We start from the raw sequence: 18,969 nt of genomic DNA on the forward strand, positions 1-18,969 counted from the left end.
AGATTAAGTGGTTTGTGGATTCATCATGATTAAGATGCTACAGAGACTTTGAGCATGTGTGTAAATCCCCTGTTGAGGAATTAAACAGCAGTTAGTTATGTTTAATTATTAGCCCTGAAATGTGTGCAGAAAAAGAGCCAGGTGTTTTTCCTCCTTTGGTTTTAGTTCGGAGTGGAGTGATTATGGGAAAGCAGGTGAGGGCCACTTGTGGTACTGCTCTCACCTGAGACTCCACTATGTCTTAACCACCATTATTCCATGAACTGGTTATAACCAGTTGGGTGTATTTTATAACATTACATATAGATAAAAATCTATTCTTTTCTATAATCTGCTTTTTCCTTTCTCTTCTCTTCCCCTGAAAACTAAACATCCTTTTAACTTTATCTCAACAGTTTGTTTTTTTTATTTGTATTTGGTCAAATCACTATTTATCAATTATGCCCTGGATCAGTTCTTTTCCAAGTTTTAATATGCAGTCCAGTATTTCTAAATTATTGCTTTGTGCTTCAAATACTGTAACTATATACATTTACTAGTGCACATCTATCACACATATGAGTTACATACATATAGGGTATCCCAAAAAAATGTATACATACTTTAACAGCTAATAGCTCACTTTTGGAAATGAAATATTTTTTAATAAACACTGCCTTTATAACTCTGCAAAGTGTGTGTATACATTTTTTTGGAACACCCTATATATTGTAACATTTTTGACATATAATGATTAGTTACCTAGTTGTTCTATGCTTTATATTCCTAGAATAACTGAAGGTATTTTTTAAATTAAAAAAAATTTTCAATTGCAGTTTTCATTCAGTATTATTTTATATTAGTTTCAGGTGTCACAGAAGGTATTTTTTATTTCATAGGAGAATATCAGCATTAATGTGGGAGGTTCGCTACATTGAACATAATGCCAGGACTTTCAATGAGCCAGACAGTCCTATAGTAAAAGCAGCCAAAATTGTAACTGATGTCTTACTTCGATTTATTGGGTAAGAATTAGCTTTATTTCCATAGGAACTGACTTCTAATTTTGTAAAATTTATTGAAATATATTTTGACTTATCATATTTCTTAGGGACCAGAGCTGTACTGATATACTGGATACTTATAATAAAATTAAAGCAGAAGAACTAAACAGTACTGATGCAGAGGAGGTAAGAATTGCAGTATTAGTGGGCATGTATTCCTTTTCTGTTATTTGAAGTACAGTAAGTATTACATGTAGGTATTATAAGCAATGAGGCTAATTTCTACAAGTTGGCTAAACACTTATATCTTTTTATATTAAACCATTTAACCTGTACTTAGATGGCATATACCAAAAATGTAGTACTATTACAGTATTCAGTCAGAGACAAATAGGTGTCCAGTCATCCTATTGACTCAGTGGGTTTCAGTATGAGATATCAAGACTTCATATTAGAGCCCTTTAAAACAGGACAAAGCACTAAATATTTTAACTGAATGGTTAGTTGAGGGAAATTTTAATAGGGATTCATTTTCTACACAGATATGTAAAATATTAATATATTTTAAAATTTTAGTTGTCAAAATCTACATTTTTAGTAGTTTCATGAGATTGCTAGTTGATTTCTTTTATGGAAATTTGCTAACCAGTTTTTCTTAATGAAATGAAATTAGTATTACCAGCACACCCTCACTTCTGATTTCCCCAGCCAGCCATATCCCTAATGTACATAAAAGACATTTGTGACTGGAGACTATGATAGAGAGAAACAAAAACTAAGATAAGAGGCTGAAACAATAATAGAGAGTGATAATTCAAAAATCTTCAGTGGAAGACAATTCATCCCATGGATGAGTGACTCAAACTTTCTAAATTCTGTTGTAGTGGCTATTGTACAGAGATATGTCACCTGTTTATATTGTCTCTACTCTTAATCTTCACAATGGTAAATTGTCATTGTTTTTTTACTCTTTAATGAAAGTGTGTCTGACTATAAAATATTGTATTATTAGAGTTAAATGTTATTTACAGAATAAAAACTTAAATATGCGAATTAGGTGTTATCCTCCTAAAACTACTAAAAAATTTATCATTCTGATTCCTGATATTTTCTCTGGCCTTTCACATAAGTGCATTTTTATTACTATTATTATTTTTTATTAAATGTATTGGGGTGACATAGGTCAACATGAACAAATAGGTTTCAGGTGTGGGTTTCTATGTTATAAGATCTGTATATTGTACCGTGTGCCCTTCATCCAAAGTCCAATCTTCTGTCACCATATATTAAGACCCCCATTATTTTGCAGGAAACACGAGTCTAAATATGTAAACCCTAAAGACTCCACCAAAAAGCTATTAGAAACAGTATACAAATACAGTAAAGTTGCAGCATACAAAATTAATGTACAAAAGCCTTTCTGTATATTAATAACAAAACCTCAGGAAAGGAAATGAAAAAATTCTTTGCAATTGCAACCAAAAGAATAAAATACCTAGGAATAAACTTTTAACGAAGAATGTGAAAGACCTGCAAACTGAAAATTACAAAGCATTATTAAAAGAGATTGAAAAAGATAGGAAAAATATCCCGTGTTCATGGATTAGAAGAATTAACATAATTAAAATGGCCATTTTATCCAAAGCAATATACAGATTTAATACAATCCCCATCAAAATCCCAATGTCATTTTTTAAAGAAATAGAGCGAGAAATTATCAAATTTGTATAGAACCATAAAAGACCTCGAATAATCAAAGCAATCCTGAGAAAAAGAATAAAGGTGGAGGTAGCGTGCTACCTGATTTCACATTATACATAAATAAGTGCATTTGACTCAGGGTTTCATGTAGCAAGAATTTCTCCACAGCGTAAGCACTACTTGGTTAAAATAGAAAATAGAATATAATTCAACAACTTTATCTTTTTTTTAAATATATTTTTATTGATTTTTTACAGAGAGGAAGGGAGAGGGATAGAGAGTCAGAAACATCGATGAGAGAGAAACATCGATTAGCTGCCTCCTGCACACCTCCCACTGGGGATGTGCCCGCAACCAAGGTACGTGCCCTGGACCGGAATCGAACCTGGGACCGTTCAGTCTGCAGGCCGACGCTCTATCCACTGAGCCAAACCGGTCAGGGCAACTTTATCATTTTTTATGAGAACATTTAAATTCTACTTTCTTAGCAAATTTAAATTATACAATGCAGTGTTATTAATATAGTCACCATGGTTGTTGTTTTTTTAAATCCTTAGACCTTATTCATCTTATAGCTGTAAGTTTGTACCCTTTACCAACCTCTCCCTGTTTCCCCTACTATCCAACCCTTGGCACTATTTGTCTTTCTCTGTCATGCTTACGTTACTTAGCATAATGCCCTCGAGGTCCATTCATATTGTCACAAATAGCAAGATTACCTTTTTTCTCAAAGCTGAATTCTATTCCATTTGGTGTGTGCATAACACATATCAATCACACTTTCTTTTTTTAAGTTTGCATTTTTTTATTTTTCTGTCATATACAATAGCACACAGACCACAGTGCTGCTTTTATTATTGTTTTATCTTTATTTTTAATTCATCTTTATTGTGAAAGTATTGTGGCTGTCCCTCTGTTTCCCCCACATTTACCCCCCTCCACCCTGCTCCTGTCCCCTCTCCAGGCATTCCCCACACTATTATCTGTCCATGGGATATGCATATAAGTTCATTGGTTAATCTCTTCCCAAACCCTGCCCTTCCCTCTGAAATGCAACAGTTTGTTGCATACTTCAATGTCTCTGGATCTTTTTTGTTCATCAATTTATTTTGTTCATTAGATTCCATATATAAGTGAGATCATATGATACCTGTCTTTCTCTGACTGGCTTATTACACCTAGCATAATACTCTCAAGGTCCTTCAATGCTGTCACAAAGAGTAAGAGATCCTTTCTTTTTATCGATGCATAGTATTCCATGGTATAAATGTACCACTTCTTTTTTATCCATTCATCTAGTGGATGCTGGGCCAGCCCTTTCATGCCTCCGCCCCTCCTACCAGTCTCCATGCGGTCTCCACTTTCCGTCTTCAGGTGTCAGGGTTCTTTCCTTCAAGTTTTCCATTTATTATTCAGGAAGTTTTTCTGTATTTTAGTTGTAATTCCAGTTTGTTCCTGGGAGTCTGTACGTGTAGCATCCACTTACTCTGCTGCCATTTTTAATCTCTTCTCTTTTATTATTAATGTCTGCCACCATTTTTAATCCTTCTCTTTTCTTCTTGATAAGTCTTATTAAAGGTTTGTGAATCTTGTTTATATTTTTAAACAAACACCTCCTGGTTTTATTTATTTTTTATATTGTTGTTATTTCTTTTAGTCTCTGTTATTTATTTCCACTCTATAATCTTTATTATTTCCTTCCTTCTACTTTCTCTGTGCTTTGTTTGTTGTTTTTTCCTAGTTTGTTTAGGTAAAGGTTAGATAGTTTATTTGAGACTTTTTTTTGCTTCTGAGGAAGGCCTGTAATGCCACGGAGTTTCCTCTCAGTTCTGCTTTTGCTGTGCTTCATAGATTTTGGATTGCTGTGTGTTTATCATGACTTGTTTCCAGCTGACTTTTGATGTCTTCCTTGATCTCATTGTTAATTCATTCATTGTTTAATATCATGTTATTCAGCCTTCTTATATTTGAATGTACTTCAGTATTTATATAATTGACTAGAAGCCCGGTGTACGAATTCGTGCACGGGTGGGGTCCCTTGGCCTGGCCAGCAAAATCGGGGCCGTCTCGCCAAGTCCCCATTGGGGCAATTGGGGCCGGCCATCCCAGGTGAGGGACCACAGGAGATTGGACTGCCAAGGGAGGTTGGCTGTGGGAGCACACTGACCACCAGGGGGCAGCTCCTGCATTGAGCGTCTGCCCCCTGGTGGGCAGTGCACATCATAGCAACCGGTCACTTAGGCTTTTATAAAAGATTCATGCAATAGGCCTTCCCTTCCCCTGGCTGCCAGCACCAGTTTTTCTCCGGCACCCGGGACCCAGGCCTTCGCTCTGGCTGGCGCCGCCTTCAAGCCTTCGCTGCTCTGGCCGGAGCCGCCTTCAGTCTTTGCTCCACCGCTTCGCGCCTACGTATGCAAATTAACCACCATCTTTGTTGGTGGTTAATTTGCATATCGCTCTGATTAGCCAATGGTGGGTGTAGCGAAAGTATGGTCAATTTGCATCTTTGTCTATTATTAGATAGGATTTTTCTTTTCAGACCATTGTGACCAGAGAAGATCTTGATATGATTTCAATCATCTTGAATTTATTAAAACTCTTTTTGTGTCCTAACATGTAGTCTATCTTTGAGAATGTTCCATACGCACTTGAGAAGAATGTATATTCTGCTGCTTTAGGATGAAATGTGCTATAAATATCAAGTTATATCCATTTTTTCTTGTATGTCATTTAATGTCACTGTAGCCTTGTTGATTTTTGTCTGGAAGATCTATCCAGTGATGTCAGTGGGGTGTTAAAATTCCCTATTGTGACTATATTGCTGTGAATCTCTCCTTTACAGTTTACCAAGATTTTCTTTATATATTTAGGTGCTCCTATTTGGGGTGCTTATATGTTTACAAGGGTTATATCCTCTTGTTTGATCAATCCTAATAGTGTTATGTAGTGACTTTCTTTGTTTCTTGTTATGGCCTTTGTTTTTAATCTATTTTGACTTATATAAGTACTGCTACCCCAGCCTTTTTTCATTTTCATTTACATGGAATATTTTTCTCCATCCCTTCACTTTCAGTCTGTGTATATCTTTTGTTCGGAGGTGGGTCTCTCATTGAAAGCATATGTATGGGTCATATTTTCTTATTCATTCAGCCACACTATGTCTTTTGATTGGAGCATTTAATCCATTTACATTTAAAGTTATGTTGTTAGATACTTATTTATTGCCATTTTATTCTTTATACATGTTCCTCTCTTTCTTTTTTTACTTTCTTTATAAAGACACCCCTTTAATTTTTGTAGAGCTGGTTTGGTAGTAATGAACTCCTTTAGCTTTTTCTTATCTGGGAAGCTCTTTATTTCTTCTTCAATTTTAAATGGCACCCTTGCTGAATAAAGTAATCTTGGTTGTAAGCCCTTGCTTTTCATCACTTTGGATGTATCATGCCAATATCTTCTTGCCTGAAATGTTTTTGTTGAAAAATCAACTGGCAGTATTATGGGATTTCCCTTGTGGGTAAATGTCTTTCTCTTGCTGCTTTTAAAATGCACTTGCTTTGTCTTTAACCTTTGCCATTTTAATTATGATGTGTTCATGTAGACCTCTTTTTGTTCATCTTTTTGTGACTCTGTGTGTTTTCTGGGCTTCTGTGTCTTTTTCCTTCACCAGCGTAGGAAAGTTTTCCATTTTTATTTCCTCAAACAACTTCTCGATTTCTTGTTCTCTTTCTTCTCCTCCTGGTACTCCTATCATGCAAAAGTTGTTATGCTTGATGTCCCAGAGATGCTTGATGGGTCTCTTAGGCTTTTCGCATTTTTAAAATAATTTATTCTTTTTTTTTTTTGGTCTGCTTGTGTGTTTTCTGCTCCCTTGACTTTCAAACTGCTGATTTAATTCTTTGCTTCATCTAAACCTGCTGTTGACTCCGTTTTGTTTATTCTTTTGTGTGTGTGTGTATGTTTATTCTTTATTTCAGATACTTTATTCCTTTTTTTCTGACTTTTTTAATGGCTTCTATGTCCTTTTTAATGCTTACTATTTCTTTTTTTTTTTAATATATTTTATTGATTTTTTTACAGAGAGGAAGGGACAGGGATAGAGAGTCAGAAACATCGATGAGAGAGAAACACCGATCAGCTGCCTCCTGCACACTCCCCAGTGGGGATGTGACCGCAACCAAGGTACATGCCCTTGACCAGGATCGAACCTGGGACCCTTGAGTCTGCAGGCCAACGCTCTATCCACTGAGCCAAACCATTTAGGACATGCTTACTATTTCCTTGTTCAAGTTCTCACTTAGATCATCATCCATTCTTCCCCTAAGGTCCTTGAACATCTTTATAATCATTGGTTTAATCTCTGCATCTGGTATCTTGGTTGCTTCCATTTCACTTAATTATTTTTCTGGGGATTTCTCTTGTTCTTTCATTTGGGGGATTTTTCTTGGTTTTTTCCATTTTGTCTCTGTGTATTAGGTAGATCTGCTATGACTCCCAAACTTATGATGACTTTAGGATATAGTTGACTTGAACTGAATTGCACAATCTTTTATAACATTTTTTTCTCTTTGCTCCAGGAATATTTCTTTTGGGCTATGTGCACCCTCCTGTTCTAGTTGACTTTTCAATTCTTTTGGCCCTTTTGTGGGTGGAGTTAACCCTTTAGGCAGGCTGACTTTAAGGATAAAGCTCTATAACTGTGTAAGATGCACTGTGCAAGGGCTATTCCTTATGGCAGAGTTGTTCTCAGCATCGTCTGGTGTCTGTTGGAATCCCCCTTTGGGTGTGTTGCTTGTTTAACTAGTTGGATCAAACTCAAGTGTGGTCTGAAGCCCACCACTTATTGATTCTGGGTCCCCTTGGGCAGGGTTCAGGTACAGGTCACTGTCAGTCATGTGTGTAACTGGTTTATCCTACCTATCTGGAGCTACTACAACATTCACTGTTTGTGATTGCATCTGCTGAGACTGAGTGTGCCTTGGAGGGGGCATTCTGTGTAAAAGGGTCTGATTCCTCCAGTTTAAAACTGGGGGCAGATCTATAACATGTACATGACTCCCCTGATGTCAGCCTTCACCTGTCAGCTCCTCTGCCTCCCCCTGAGGTTGCCTGATATTTCTCCAAAGCCTTCCGAAGAAAGACTGTAGACTGGACCAAGGCTGGCCACAACCCACATATACTGTCACAGCTCATGAGTTCAGTAAGGCCAGGCTCCCTGGGTCCAGAAGATGGAGCTAGTGGGTCCCCTACTTGGGGCTGTGCAGTTAGGCACTCATTGAGGGGAAAGTGGCACCTATTCCGGGGCCATACCACCGAGTCTCTGCCAGCGTCTCCAACTCTAGCTCCCGCAGGAGGAGCACATTGCAGGTTCAGGTTTGGTGCATCCAGCCATCCCCCCTGGAGGAGCAAGCTCAGTCAGTCAGAGCCACTGGTGCTGTGGGGCCGATCAAAAGTGTTTCCCTTTGAGGCTGGTGCTCACTGAGCCTGCAGGATGTGGCCAAGCAATCCGTCCTGGTCCCAGGCAGTAGCCTCTGAAGGAGACCATACTTCAAATGTCCCAGGTGCAAGTAGCCCTCCCTTCCCCCCCCCACCACCACCTCCATGGGAACTCATCAGGGGTGTGCCAGCAATACTTGAAAGATTAGATCCAAATAGTCTTTCGGAGGGGTACTGGCACTTCTTCCTCTTCCTGGGGTAGCTCAGGCTAAGCTTGTAGGGTTTATGAGTAGCCCCTTTATGATGTAGCCACACAACCCAGCACCCACCCATCTGATTCCTGGACAAAAACTTCCCTGGGAGATGTGCTTGAACATCCCAACTCTGTGTGGCACGCTGATCCCCCTATGCGATTGAAATCAACAGGGCAGGGCAGGCCAAGTGATTCAGCGGGTGAGGGGTGGCTGGCTATGTCCTTGAGGTGGAGAAGAATGGTCCCCTTTACAAAGCTACACATTTTAATCACTGAGTCTCTGCCAAGAGTTTCCCTAGAAAAAAGAGCACCCATGGGTCCTTGCTGGGTGCTACCAATAGACCTCTCTGCAGGACCTGAGTGGCATCACCAGCAGTTGGAGGACCAGGCAGTAGACTCCCCAGGCTGGTGCTGTAACAATAGGAGTGTTCCACCCTGGGAAGACAGCTCCTGGGTCTCTAGCAGACTCCCTTCTCTCCCAGATAGTCGGAATCTACCGTGATTTTCAACACCAGATGCTGTTTGGGCTCCTCTTCCCTTCTCTGTTGCTCTGGTTTGGGGATCCCTACATGGGGTTGAGACCCCATGCTCCTGGCAGAGAGAGTTTTGCAGCTGAGATATCCCTCCAGCTTCTTAGACACCGCACCTTGGTGCAGGGGCCAGCCATTTCAGCATCTCCACCCTTACCAGTCCCTATGTGGCTTCTTTTGCAAATCCTTGGTTATTATATTTCAGTTAAACTAGTCTTCAGTTAGTCATTGAGGTTGGGTCATTCAGGTTGATTGCTCTATTTAGCTCTAAATCCAGTTTGACACCAGGAGCAGGTGAGTGTATCTTCCACCTACTCTGCAGCCATGTTGGAATCTCTTTATTTTGTTGATGGTTTCCTTTGCTGTGTAGAAAAGCTTTTTAGTTTGATGTTGCCCCACTTGTTTATTTTTGCTTTGGTTTCCTTTTTCTTACTTTGCCATGGTTGCCTTTTGATTTTTGTCAAATACTAAAAATCATTTCCAAGACTTTTGTCAAGGAGCTTACCACCTGTGCTTTCAGAAGTTTTATGGTTTTATGTCTTTACATTTTTTATTTTATTTTGAGCTAAGTTTTATGTATGGTGTAAGATAGGGGTCTAGTTTCATTTTTTTTGCATATGGATATCTCATTTTTTCAGCATCTTTTATTGAAAAAAACTATTCTTTCCCCATTGTATATTCTTTCTCCCTTTGTTGTAAGTTAATTCACTATATATGCATGGGCTTATTTCTGTGCTTTCTCTTCTATGTATCTATTTTTCTTTTGCCAGTACCATAATGTTTTGACTACTATAGCTTCGCAATATACTTTGAAATCAGGAAGTATGATGCCTACACCTTTGTTTTTTTTTGTCTCAAGATCTCTTTAGCTATTAGGAGTCTTTCCTATTTCTTCCATACAAATTTTAGAAGTTTGATAGGGGTTGCATTGGATCTGTAGATTGCTTTGGGTAGTATGGACATTTTAACAATATTATTTCATATAATCCATGAGCAAAGTATTTTTCCATTTACTTGCATCTTCTTCAATTTCTTGTATCAGTATTTTATATGTTTCAGTTTCAGTATACAATCTTTGTTTCAACTTTTTTTAGGTATTTTATTCTTTTTCATGAAATTTTAGATGGGATTTTTTTCTTAATTTCACTGTTATTGTGTAGAAACACAACTTTCTATTATTTTGTATCCTGCAACTTAACTGATTTTGTTTATTAATTCTAATAATTTCTTGGTATAGTCTTTAGGTCTTATAAATGTAACTAGAGGCACAATGCATGAAATTCGTGCAAGGGGCTCGGCCCTTGCAGCCCCAGCTGCCTTGGCCCTCACAGCCCCGCTTCATCTGGAAGGTTGTCCGGACGGTCGTCTGAAAGGCTGTTCTGCTGTTCGGTCTAATTAGCATATTAGCTCTTTGTTAAATAGGATATGTCATCTGCTAATAGAGACAGTTTTACTTTTTCCTTTCTGATTTGGATGCCTTTTGCTTTTTTGGCCTACTCGCTCTAGCTAGGACTTCCAGTACTATCTATCTATATATAAAAGCCTAAGTGACCGAATGACTGGTCGCTATGACACACACTGACCACCAGGAGGCAGACGCTCAATGCAGGAGCTGCCCCCTGGTGGTCAGTGCACTCCAACAGCCAACCTCCCACTGCCGGCCAGCCCCGATCATGCACGAATTCGTGCACCGGGCCTCTAGTGTTAAATAAAAGTGGCTAGAGTGGGCATCCTTTTTTTTTTTTTTTTAATATATTTTATTGATTTTTTTACAGAGAGGAAGGGAGAGAGATAGAGAGTCAGAAACATCGATGAGAGAGAAACATCGATCAGCTGCCTCCTGCACATCCCCCACAGGGAATGTGCCCGCAACCAAGGTACATGCCCTTGACCAGAATCGAACCTGGGACCCTTCAGTCCGCAGGCCGATGCTCTATCCACTGAGCCAAACCGGTTTTGGCAAGAGTGGGCATCCTTATCATGTTTCTGATCTTAGAGGAAAAGCTTTTAGCTTTTCACTGTTGACCATGATGTTAGCTGAGGGCTTGTCATATATGGCCTTTATTATATTGAGGTTCATTTCCTCCTCTATACCTAGTTTGTTGAGAGGTGGTTTTTTGTTTTTTTTTTTTTTCATGAATGAATATTGCTCTCCTCAGAATGACATTCCTTGTGTTATAATAGAAAATTAAAGGTAGCATGTAATTCAGCAACTTTATTTATTAGATGAGTGTACCAATAGCTCATTAGCTATTTTTTTTAAATATATTTTATTGATTTTTTACAGAGAAGAAGGGAGAGGGATAGAGAGTTAGAAACATCGATGAGAGAGATCGATCAGCTGCCTCCTGCACGCTCCCTACTAGGGATGTGCCCGCAACCAAGGTACATGCCCTTGTCCGGAATTGAACCCGGGACCCCTCAGTCCACAGGCCGACGCTCTATCCACTGAGCCAAACCGGTTCAGCTTAGCTATTTTTTTTTCCTCCTAGGCATTACCTATGTGTGTTAACATCACCAGGTGGTGTGTGGGCCTTGCCTCTGTGTGCTAAAAAATTACCCCTCAGAAGGATACTTAACTGAATCTTAGGTTTTAATGCACATTTATATTTTCCCTGTAGGGAACAAATATATTTCTTGAAATGCCAAAAGACTAATCACGAGTAATTCATGGTTATAGTATATTAATTTAGCATATCATATAGAGTAAGTTTTGTTTAGATACTAACATTTAGGTACAAGGTCAGATATCAATCACTACATTTTTTCCCTTATTTCATATTCTGATTTAAAGAAAAACCCTACTTACTCTTCTAGTGTGTTTTTCAGCTTATATACAGCACATAGTCAGTATTTGGAGTCAGTGTTCCTCCAACCTTTGTTCTGCTGCCTGCTTCAATGAGGGAGTTAATTGTGATTGTATTTATTTCTTTGTAAGTGTTCATCTAATTTATAAGACTTTGAATGTAACTTAACATGTCTCTCTCTTCCCGTTTTAATTTTAGGATACAGAAATGGTTGATTTAGATTCAGATGGCCCTGGTACTTCATCTGGCAGAAGGGTGAGTGAATAAATGATAGAAATTTTCAGGTTTCTAGTGTGAGGAATCCCTAAGGCAACTCTATATGTTTGAAAACTTTCTAGAAACATTCAAAGTACTCAGTATAAATAGTTGTTACTCATTGCTGAGTTTTATTGCAGTGACTCATTAAGGATAGATAGCTGGATCACATGGGAAAAGACAGGCAAAGTCTAGAACAGTGATGGCGAACCTATGACACGCGTATCAGAGATGACACGCGAACTCATTTTTTTGGTTGATTTTTCTTTGTTAAATGGCATTTAAATATATAAAATAAATATAAAAAATATAAATCTTTGTTTTACTATGGTTGCAAATATCAAAAAATTTCTATATGTGACACGGCACCAGAGTTAAGTTAGGATTTTTCAAAATGCTGACATGCCGAGCTCAAAAGGTTCGCCATCACTGGTCTAGAAAAACCCATGTGCAAAGTTTTTTGTGCTCTCTCCCTTATTTAGGGGCCACACAGAGCATACTCTTTCCCCAGCAATGAAAATGTAGCAGCGTGTGTCTGATTAGAGAATCAGTCCCTAAAGAATTTATTGAGAGCTGGTTGTATAGGCACCATCTGACTAGTACATGCCAAGATTCCAGAATCCCAGAAACCAGGAAAAGTCTCAAAAACCTGGTGTTCAACACAGATCACATTGTTTGTATAATGTAGATAGAGCAGACCACATTTATTATTTTAAAAACAGTTCAAATGTCAAGTTCCCAGATGCCAGTCATGGGCCAAACTTGTAAGCAAGCCATACTAATGAAAGCAGCTTCAGGTCTGTGATGTTAACTCTGTACTGCATACCTTTCCTCTATAATAATTAAATATTTGTTCTACATGAGGGGGAAATTTTCTTTGAAATACTGAAAAAGATCATATAAAGAAGGCATCAAGTGGTAAAGGCCAGCATTAATGATATATATGATATAAAATATCTATATCTACATATATGTATATATATATTGAGAAGTGTTATTTTGAGAAGATTATGGGATTATGATGCCATAGTCAAGAACACTTAACTAATAGCAAAATTTTTTTTGGCCTTGTGGAAGAAAAATAATTTGTTCCTCTGTGTTTATTTGAGGTACAGATTTTCTTAAAATGAAAATTCACAATAATAGAATTCTTTCTATTTTCACAAATATAATATCTAGTTTTTATTTGTTTATATTTTTCCAGGGAAAATGATGTCTAATCTAAACTTAGACTTACTTTTTATCAAAGATGTAAGCCTGAGAACTTCAATTAAGAAACTTTTAAGTAGTTTAGCTGTTCTATCTTACATTGACATATTAAAATTAGAAAAACAGGAAAAAATCAATGAAGAGTGAAGGAATGAGCTTTTAAATACAATTCTATTAAAATCTACAGGTCAAATGTCGAGGCAGAAAACAGTCCTTAAAGTGTAATCCTGATGCTTGGAGAAAACAGTGCAAAGAACTGTTGAGTCTCATTTATGAACGTGAAGACTCAGAGCCATTTCGACAGCCAGCTGATCATCTTTCTTACCCAGTAAGTGTGCAGTTTAAATAGTTGCCAGTATGAAATTTCCCATAAATTTCTGCTAAGATCTAGTTAAGAGCCACTTTTCACCTTTGTTCCTACCTTCTTTCTCCCTCCTTGCTTGCTTCCCTTTCTTTTTCCCTTCCTTCCTTCCTTCCCTCCTTCCTTCCTTCCTTCCTTCTTTCCTTCTTTCCTTCCTTCCTTCCTCCCTCCCTCCATTCCTTCTTTCCTTCCTTCAACTTTCTTCCTTAAACTTCCTTCTTTGTGTATCTTTGAATTGTGAATGTGGGTGGTGTGATTAGTCATGACTTATTAAAATATCTGTCATATACTTTTATTTTTTTCACTTAGCATATTAGGCTTTTATTTTTTTTTTAATTAAATCTTTATTGTTCAGATTATTACAGTTGCTCCTCTTTTTTCCCCCCATAGCTCCCCTCCACCCTGTTCCCACCCCACCCTCTGCCCTTACCCCCCTCCACTGTCCTCATACATAGGTGTACAATTTTTGTCCAGTCTCTTCCCGCACTCCCCACACTCCTTCCCCCCCCCCCGAAAATAGTCAGTCCACTCCCTTTCTATGCCCCTGATTCTATTATATTCACCAGTTTATTCTGTTCATCAGATTATTTATTCACTTGATTTTTAGATTCACTTGTTGATAGATGTGTATTTGTTGTTCATAATTTGTATCTTTACCTTTTTCTTCTTCTTCCTCTTCTTAAAGGATACCTTTCAGCATTTCGTATAATACTGGTTTAATGGAGATGAACTCCTTTAGCTTTTCCTTATCTGTGAAGCTCTTTATCTGACCTTCAATTCTGAATGATAGCTTTGCTGGATAAAGTAATCTTGGTTGTAGGTTCTTGGCATTCATCACTTTGAATATTTCTTGCCACTCTCTTCTGGCCTGCATAGTTTCTGTTGAGAAATCAGCTGATAGTCGTATGGGTACTCCCTTATAGGTAACTGACTGTTTTTCTCTTGCTGCTTTTAGGATACTCTCTTTGTCTTTTGCTCTTGGCATTTTAATTATGATGTGTCTTGGTGTGGTCCTCTTTGGATTCCTTTTGTTTGGGGTTCTCTGCGCTTCCTGGACTTATAAGTCTATTTCTTTCACCAGGAAGGGGAAGTTTTCTGTCATTATTTCTTCAAATAGGTTTTCAATATCTTGCTCACTCTCATCTTCTGGCACCCCCATAATTCGGATGTTGGTACGCTTGAAGCTGTCCCAAAGGCTCCTTACACTATCTTCATATTTTTGGATTCTTTTTCGTTTTTGTTTTTCCGGTTGGGTGTTTTTTGCTTCTTCGCATTTCAAATCTTTGACTTGATTCTTGCGATCTTCTAGTCTGCTGTTGGAACTCTGTATAATATTCTTTATTTCAGTCAGTGTATGCTTAATTTCTAGTTGGTCCTTTTTCATAACCTCGAGGGTCTCACTAAGTTTATTGGCCGTTTCTAGAGAATTCTTGAAAAACCTTAAAAGTGTGGTTTTGAACTCTATATCCAGTAGTTTGCTTTCCTCCATTTCTGTCATTTGTGACCTGTTTCTTTGTCTCCGCATTTTGGCTGCTTCCCTGTGTTGATAGAGTGGCTTTCTGTGCTAGGTGTCCTATAGGGCCCAGTGGCTCAGCCTGCCCAATTACCTGAGGTGGACACTCTTGGTGCACCCCTTTGTGGGCTTTGTGCACAGTCTTGTTGTAGTTAAGCCTTGATTGTTGTATGTATCAGTGGGAGGAATTGACCTCCAGGCCAATTGGCTGTGAGAATCAGCTGTGTCTGCAGTGGGAGAACTTCAGTGCTGGAGACACCCTTCTGGGGCAAGACTTGCTTCAGTGGGGCTTTGGTGCTCACTGAGTCTGCCCCCTGAGTGTGTCCCTTATGGATCTGAGGAGTTGTAATCTGGTTGGTCCCACTCTGACCACTGGGTACACTGGCTCTTGGATCTCTAAGGAGGTGCTAATTTAGCCTCTGCCTGAGGCTACTTAGCAGGAGCCCAGCTGTGAAGCAATGCAAGCTGCTGTGGGGCCTTGGGCCTTCTTTTGGAAGTTCTGGGTTTCTCTGACCCAGCTGCAGTTTGTTAGGTAATTTTCAGATTGCAAAGTGCCAGGCCTTTCATATGCAAAAGCCTCTGTGCACAGCTTGGGTGGGGCAGGGTCTCAGGGGATCAACAGGGTGGAGCAAGCAGCTATGGCTGCTCCTCAGTCCTACCCTAAGAGGCCCTGCTTCTCAGTGTCCCAGTAATTGCTGCAAGTACCTCTGAGAGAATGCCACCCTCGAGTTCCGACCGATGCCAGACAGTCCAGTTTCTCCTGTATGAGTCTGGGTCCCCAGAGACTCGCCTGGAACTGGAGTTCAGAGCAGTCAGGAGCTTGAGACTCCCTCCCGATTGAAAAAGACAACTGTGTCCTCAGTTTCCAGCCCTTTCCACGTGCGCCGTGTCCGCAGCTGCCAGCCCTTTCCATGTGCGCTGCGTCCTCAGTTGCCAGCCCTTTCCGCTTGCGCCTCCATACCTCTGCACTTTACTTCCACACCGCACCTCCTCTGAGTCTCAGTGTGCTTTTCTCTTTCCTTCTAGTTGTAGAATTTCCACTCAGCCAGCCTTCCTGTGGTTCTGGATGATGTCCGTTTTGTCTTTTAGTTGTATTTTTGAAGTGGTTGTGCGAGGCAGCAATTTCCGGTGTTTACCTATGCCGCCATCTTGTTTTTTTCTCCCTGTCATATACTTTATATGTAAACTAGGGTCCCAGTGCACGAATTCATGCACCTTGAAAGGAACTGTGGGCTGTGAGGCTGCCGTGCACAGGGGCGAGTCTTGGCTCATCGTCCGCACCCCGCCCGGCCCCTCCCACCACAGCCCCCAGTCCCCTATCTGCCTGCAGCCCAGCTCCTGGCGCCACTGCTCCCACGCACTGATGCCTCCAGCCCCGCTTGCACCCACTGATGGCACGGAGTAATTGGGGCCGGCACCAGCAGTGGGTGCAAGCAAGGCTGGCGCCGTCAGTGGGTGCGAGTGGCAGCTGATGCCCCAATTGCCCCTCAGGAGCAGGGGGAGGTGGAGAAGCCCACAGGGACAATCGGGACTGGCGCCGGGCACCAGCTATGGTTGCAAGTGGTGGCTTCAGCATTGGCTGCGGGTGCTAGTGGGACCGGCGTCAGCAGCCGGTGCGAGTGGGGCTGGCTCTGGCAGTGGGTGCGAGTGGGGCCATCACCGGCAACAGGTGTGAGAGGCAGCTGCTGGCTCCGATCACCCCTCAGGAGCAGGGGGATGTGGAGAAGCCCTGAGGGGCGATAGGCACCCACAGCCACTGCTCAAACCCACTTACGGCACTGAGCAGTCGGGGCCGGCGCCAGCAGCAGGTGCAAGCGTGGGCGGGACCGAGGTGCATGGGACCAAAGAATTTTCAGTAACCACCAGAGGCTTGCCCCAATGACAGCAACCGGTGCCCAACCTTAGTCTGGCGCCCCTGCTCACCTGCTCTACCATCCTGCCGTGGCCGACGCCCGCCATGTTCTGTGCTCTGCCGCCTGCTGCCAATGCCTGCCATGTTCCGTGCGCCCCCTGGTGGTCACCACACATCATAGTGATCAGTTGTTCTGTTGTTCAGTTGTTCTGCCATTCGGTCTATTTGCATATTAGGGTTTTATATATATAGATTATACATTTGTAAACTCAATTTTATTCTAAATATCTTTGCCAGTGATGTATTATAGAATTTTACACTTGACACATATAATTAACCAATGCCACTTCAATAATAAGATAAATAATTTAAATTTATTTAAAAAAATTATTTAAAAAATAAAAAATATCTTTGCAGTATCCTGCTTTTATTTTGGATATTTGTTTAATATGTTTTACTAACTTCTAATACACTTTTACACACTGCAGATCCTTGGTTACATGTGTTAGCCTTAAATGTTAATAATGTATGTAAATTTATGCTTAATTTACGTTAATAATTTAAATATGTTATCCAATATTTCACTTAGGTAACCAACATACCGTATTACTTTTCATCAAAGATATAAGCATGAGAACTTCAATTGTATGATTCTTTTCTAATAGTGTTATGTATTTATATATTGAATAACCTTTTAGTATTAATAGTAAATCTTATTTTAACATATTCAGAGAAAAGGTATAGCAGTATTTCAGAAACACATCAGACCATCCTCTGAAATTACTAAACATCTGTATTCTCTACTTTTACAGGTTTAAATTGGGAAAAATCATTCTAATAGTAAACAAGATTATGTTTCATAAAGCTTCTTTGTTTATAGGGAGTTTGGGTAGAATAAATTAGTCTTGTGTTTTCATAGCAGAGGAGAGTGATGAATGTAAACTTCCTTCATCTTAAAGTACAATCAGTAAAAAAATTCTTCCTATTTATGGATCTTTGAACCTTAAATAATAATTGTATTCCAATTCTTGATATTTTGTTGTGGTGGTGTAGAAACACAATATATGTTCTTTACCCTAATAGGGCCATCAAGAGCAAGAGGGAGAACCCTCAGGGTCAATTGTTTTGGAAAGACAACAAGATCCATCTCTTTCGGAGGTAGGCCTAGTAATCTCTTAAAAGACACATACTGCTTAATATTATGTAGTTTTACTTTTTAAAATCTCCATACTGTAAATAAAACTTTTATAATTTGCAAAGTTGTTTTCCAACTCTGCTCACTCCCTTTTTATCTTTGATTTTTTTCTAGTAGTTTATTTTTCTTTTAAATCAGCACATGTTCTCAGGAGGGATCTTTGTATACCATCTGTATAGGTGGTAGATTTTACTTTTACTTGTTTCTATAGACTGTAGCATAGTAGAAATCATCAGTTGCACAATATAATTATGTCTGTATTACAGCTGATTATTCCCGCTGGAATTTATCATACTACACAAAGTTCCAGCATTTTTATTCTATTAAAATCTTTATATCCATAAGCCATGTTGTGTTGTAGTACTTTTGATTTTTATGATTTAAGCAAATATTTTTAAAAAGACCTATTAAGAGCAATTGTGGTTTCTCATACTTTGAAAAATATTTTTTGCTTTTTATATCCTTCCTCTGTCCCTTCTTCTGGTTCCTTGGTTATTTCTTCAAGAGAAATGTGGTGATTTAATTCTTAATGTTTCTAAGTAGGATGAGAGATCTAATACCAACAATAGCTTTTACTCCAAAATATATTCATTTATTAATGGTTGTGATATGTATAGGTAGATACATTTCAGTGCACTTCCATAAGATAACTCTAGGAATATCTTAACTGGACTTGGGAGATTTAGGTTAAAATAAAATCTTCTCCCTCCTCTAAATAAAAATCAAACTAATTTTGAATATATGAAAATGATGACCTTAGATGAAGCAAAATTATCACATTTATTGAAATCAGAATGATAGGAGAGAGGCACAGGCATAGCCAATTTGACTTTGACTTTCAACTAATGACATCTTAGAATGCCCTCATAGCTGGAAA

The 18,969-nt window shown here is 39.2% G+C and overlaps 1 protein-coding gene across 3 annotated transcripts in view; it reads left to right on the forward strand.

Annotated features, from left to right (window-relative positions):
- The window catches only part of BRWD3 (bromodomain and WD repeat domain containing 3), a 131,261-nt gene that overhangs the window by 101,947 nt on the left and 10,345 nt on the right, over positions 1-18,969 (forward strand). For 2 of the 3 annotated variants that reach the window (XM_006082814.2, XM_023764006.1), the window contains 5 exons: positions 879-1,004; positions 1,091-1,169; positions 11,906-11,962; positions 13,359-13,499; positions 17,981-18,055. In XM_006082814.2, coding sequence (XP_006082876.1) covers positions 879-1,004; positions 1,091-1,169; positions 11,906-11,962; positions 13,359-13,499; positions 17,981-18,055 — 478 coding nt within the window. The remainder of the gene's footprint in view (positions 1-878; positions 1,005-1,090; positions 1,170-11,905; positions 11,963-13,358; positions 13,500-17,980; positions 18,056-18,969) is intronic. The other variant, XM_023764005.1, reaches the window with a different exon arrangement.

Source organism: Myotis lucifugus, unplaced genomic scaffold, assembly GCF_000147115.1.
Source record: "Myotis lucifugus unplaced genomic scaffold, Myoluc2.0 scaffold_4, whole genome shotgun sequence".
Lineage (NCBI taxonomy): Eukaryota > Metazoa > Chordata > Mammalia > Chiroptera > Vespertilionidae > Myotis > Myotis lucifugus.